Source organism: Hibiscus syriacus, unplaced genomic scaffold, assembly GCF_006381635.1.
Source record: "Hibiscus syriacus cultivar Baekdansim isolate YM2019G1 unplaced genomic scaffold, ASM638163v2 tig00111272_pilon, whole genome shotgun sequence".
Taxonomy (NCBI): Eukaryota; Viridiplantae; Streptophyta; class Magnoliopsida; order Malvales; family Malvaceae; genus Hibiscus; species Hibiscus syriacus.
Genome location: NW_024063039.1, coordinates 269,975 through 273,744, shown reverse-complemented (window position 1 = coordinate 273,744; position 3,770 = coordinate 269,975). Strand labels below are relative to the sequence as shown.

At 39.5% G+C, this 3,770-nt stretch overlaps 1 protein-coding gene and 1 pseudogene across 1 annotated transcript; one reads left to right on the top strand and one right to left on the bottom strand.

Moving 5' to 3' along the window:
• LOC120157475 lies at positions 1–776 on the top strand (annotated as a pseudogene).
• Positions 777–954: 178 nt separating this feature from the next.
• On the bottom strand, positions 955–2,301 carry LOC120157473 (putative serine/threonine-protein kinase). The gene has a single exon (XM_039168578.1). It carries the CDS (start codon positions 2,221–2,223, stop codon positions 1,129–1,131), a length of 1,095 nt encoding a protein of 364 aa, XP_039024509.1. The 5' UTR covers positions 2,224–2,301; the 3' UTR covers positions 955–1,128.
• Positions 2,302–3,770: the final 1,469 nt, after the last annotated feature.

The window sequence follows — 3,770 nt, the reverse complement described above, 5'->3', positions numbered from 1 at the left end:
CTCAAAGGAAAACAATTCCCAGAAATTAGATAAACAAAAGGAGGGAAAAAAAACAGTAATACTAACATGTCTATCACTACCTCGATTACATGTCTGAAAATCCCAAACCCTTGTTCTCCTCCATCTTCTTCTTTGCCATCATCTTCCACCAGCTGCAGATTGTCTCCATCACCCAAGCCTTATGTTGTGACTATAAGGAGTTCTCAAACTGAAGGTCCTTTGAGAAGACCCGTGGCTCCTTTGAAACCGGTGCCCCCTTCTTCTCCTCCACCACCGCAACCGGCACCTCCTCCTCCTTCCTCTCCTCCTCCGCCTTCAGTGTCGGCTGTTGGGGAGCAGAATGTGATCACTCTGGAGTTTCAGAGACAGACTGCAAGCACACTTCAAGAAGAAGTTCGAGGAATCTAGTCAAGGGCCTTTCTTTGGGTTCATTGGGAAGAATGGGATTGCTAATGGAAGGTAAATGGATTAATAAATAAGCCCCCTTTTTACACGTTGTTGCTAAGGTTGCAGGCACTTGTATTATTAGTTGTAAAATGACATGCAAATGGTGGCTATTGATTTGGTGTAGATGGGCAATGTTTGGTTTTGCTGTTGGGGTGTTAACGGAGTATGCAACGGGCTCGGATCTTGTGGATCAAGTAAAGATCATGCTCTCCAATTTCGGTTTAATCGATTTGGAACGACTCTTTTGTATTCATATACTCTGTGATTTCTGTAGGTTATCCAATGTTTGTTAGCAAGTTGTTTACTTGCTTCATCAATCAATTATAACAAGCCGTATCTCATGTTCTTCATTCTCATTTTTCTGGATATATCAAGCATACGCTTTCATCTCATTACTCATAAATAGGCCATTAGATTGGGAAACATTTTCGATTTTTGATTGTTTCCAATTCATTATTGATTAATGAATGAATGAATGATCGACAACAAACAAGATTAATCCCTGTATCAAATAAAAGAGAGGGGCACTTGTTTATTCAAAAATCTCCACTCATCATTTGTGTAAATGATGATAAGATATTTACATAATTCAAATGATCTTACCCCCATTCAAGATATGGTCATTTAGTACAACAATCTTATAAAAGAAGAAGAAGAAGAAGAATTACCATCCATCTATCATCATGTGGGAATTTGATTCAAAAGCTCAACAACCTCTTTCATGGCGGGCCTTTCTTTAGACCCCTCGCTACTACACATACAAGCGATTCGAAAATACTCCTTAACTTCCGCTTCAATTAACCCATCCCTGTGGATCTTTTCATATACCATTTCTATTTCTCGGTTTAGACCCACCATTTGCCGAGCCCACTCCACTAGTCCCATTGCTTTCCCTTCCAACTTCACCGGCCAACTGGGCCGGTTTTGGGTGGCGATCTCGATCATCAATATCCCGAAGCTATAAACATCAGCTAGAACAGTCGCCGCCGTGTTCCCCTCACGGTACTCGGGCGGCATGTAACCCATCGTTCCGGCGACCTGAGTGGAAACGTGTGAGCGGGACTCTTGGATTTGCCGAGCTAAACCGAAATCAGAAATATGGGCATTGAAATTTTGATCTAACAAGACATTGCTGGCCTTAATATCTCTATGGATGATGGGCGTATCGAGTCCGTGCAAATAAGCCAGCCCATTAGCTATCCCACGAACTATCTTCTTCCTCGTATGCCAGTGAAGTAACCCGTCGGCGCAGTTTTCTTGACCTTCGTCGTACATCAATTGGTCGAGACTCCCTCTCTCGATGAACTCATAAATCAAAACCCGATCGATACCCGACGAGCAAAACCCGAGGATCTTAACGATGTTGTCGTGACGAAGCTTACCTAGTGTTTCCATCTCAGCCCGGAACTCTCGAAGGCCCTGAAAGGCATCGGGGTTGAGCTTTTTAATCGCTACGGTGACTCCGTTGGAGAGGGTAGCTTTGTAGACGTAGCCGAAGCTGCCCTCGCCGATGATGAGATCGGAGGAGAAGTTTTTGGTGGCGGCGGCGAGTTCCTCCATGTCGAGATGGGTGAGGGAGGGGTCGAAGGCGGCGCTGTCGCATGCGGTGAGGGCGGCGGGGTTAGGGGTGGTGGGTGGGGTTGGGTATAAGGAGCGGGTTTGAGGGCGGCTGGGTTTTTTGGTTGAACTGCAAATTAGGATGATGCAAATTAAGAGTGAAGATATAAAAAAGAAGCTTAAAATTGCCGAAACAACCGGGATAACAACATGATCCATTGAGCCAAAAGAGAAACCCAAAATTCAAATGAAAAAAATTATAGATCAAAAGAAGAAGAAGGGCCGGAGGAGAAAGCAAATAGAAAAGTGGTAAAGGTCGACGGTAGCAGAGTCGTGGAAAGGACGAGTCAACGGAGGAGAAGGGATACGTTGTGGGTGATTTTAGTCTTAGCAGATTAAAATCTCTGGACCCTTTTTCTTCAGTTTTCTTTGGCCTCGTCGATTGTCTTCTACTACAACCATTGCTGTTACCATCGAGGCTTAAAGCCTTACTTAACCTTTAAAAGTACTATTTTTTCTAGTTCAACCCGAGACTCAAATCTTGATTTGACTAGACTTTGATTGGATTTTCTTTCTTAGAAAATTGAGTTTAATTATTACTCCTACATTATTTTATGTAGTTTGTCAATATTTTCTGTTTTTTTTTTTAATTTATAATATTCTTATAAAAACAATTTATTTATTTTTTAAATAGTAGACTTAAGGAGAAATCGCATCAATTCATTACTTGATTTTTTTATTATTCAGTTTATAAAAATTTAATATCAATTACAACTCAAAAGTTCAAATTACTTATTCAAGTTTATTTAAAAAATTAATTTAATTATCTTAAAATTCAATTTTTTCTGTTTTTTCCAACATAATCGTGTTAGGCGCTTTTTTTGATATATCACCGGTGATCGGTAATATTATCAATCTAACACCGGTCAGATTATATTTCTCGATCTAACACCCTTAGCAATAAAGCGCGCCCCTACACCGCGCTATACGGTGAGCTAACGCCACTTGGGTATAGCGCGGCTCCTACAGCGCGCTATACCTGTATATCTGACACGTGGGGTATAGCGCGGTGCAGGGGGCGCGCTATACCCCTAACTATCAACCCCTCCTCCCTATAAATACCCCTATTCTCAATCAATTTTATCACACCAAATTCTCTCAAATTTCTCTAAATTTCTCTCAAATACTCTCTTTTTAAGGTATATTTTATAATATTTTTACTATTATATTTTTACTTTATTTAATATTTTGCTAATATAATTCTTTTGCAGATATATAATGGAAGGCATATCTACTTCGCTCGGATGGAAATCATATATCTCTACACTTTGCTGATACGGTAACATTTTAACGTTTTAATTTAATTTAGATTATTAGTAATATTTAGTTATTTATTTAATGCATGATTATTATATTAATAATTAAATATCTCGACACTTTGCTGATACGGTAACATTTTAACGTTTTAACTTAATTTAAATTATTATTAATAATTAGTTGATTCATTTAATGCATGATTATTAGATTAAGAATTAATTTTTGTAATTATTTATTTTTAGAAAAAGGACCGCGTATTAGATCATTTTATTAGGAATCTTAAGTTAGTGATACCAGTCGTGTCTTGCCGTATTTAGTAGAGGCTAGATTCGGTTACATAAGTAGATATCAGGGTCACTGTAAGATAGAGCCAGACCTGATTTCTGCCTTAGTAGAGCGGTGGAGGCCGGAGACCCACACATTCCATCTTCCGTGCGGAGAGTGCACGA

Coding starts and splice junctions, on each gene's coding strand:
- LOC120157473 (XM_039168578.1), bottom strand. CDS start 2,223: ATGGATCATGTTGTTATCCCGGTTGTTTCGGCAATTTTAAGCTTCTTT.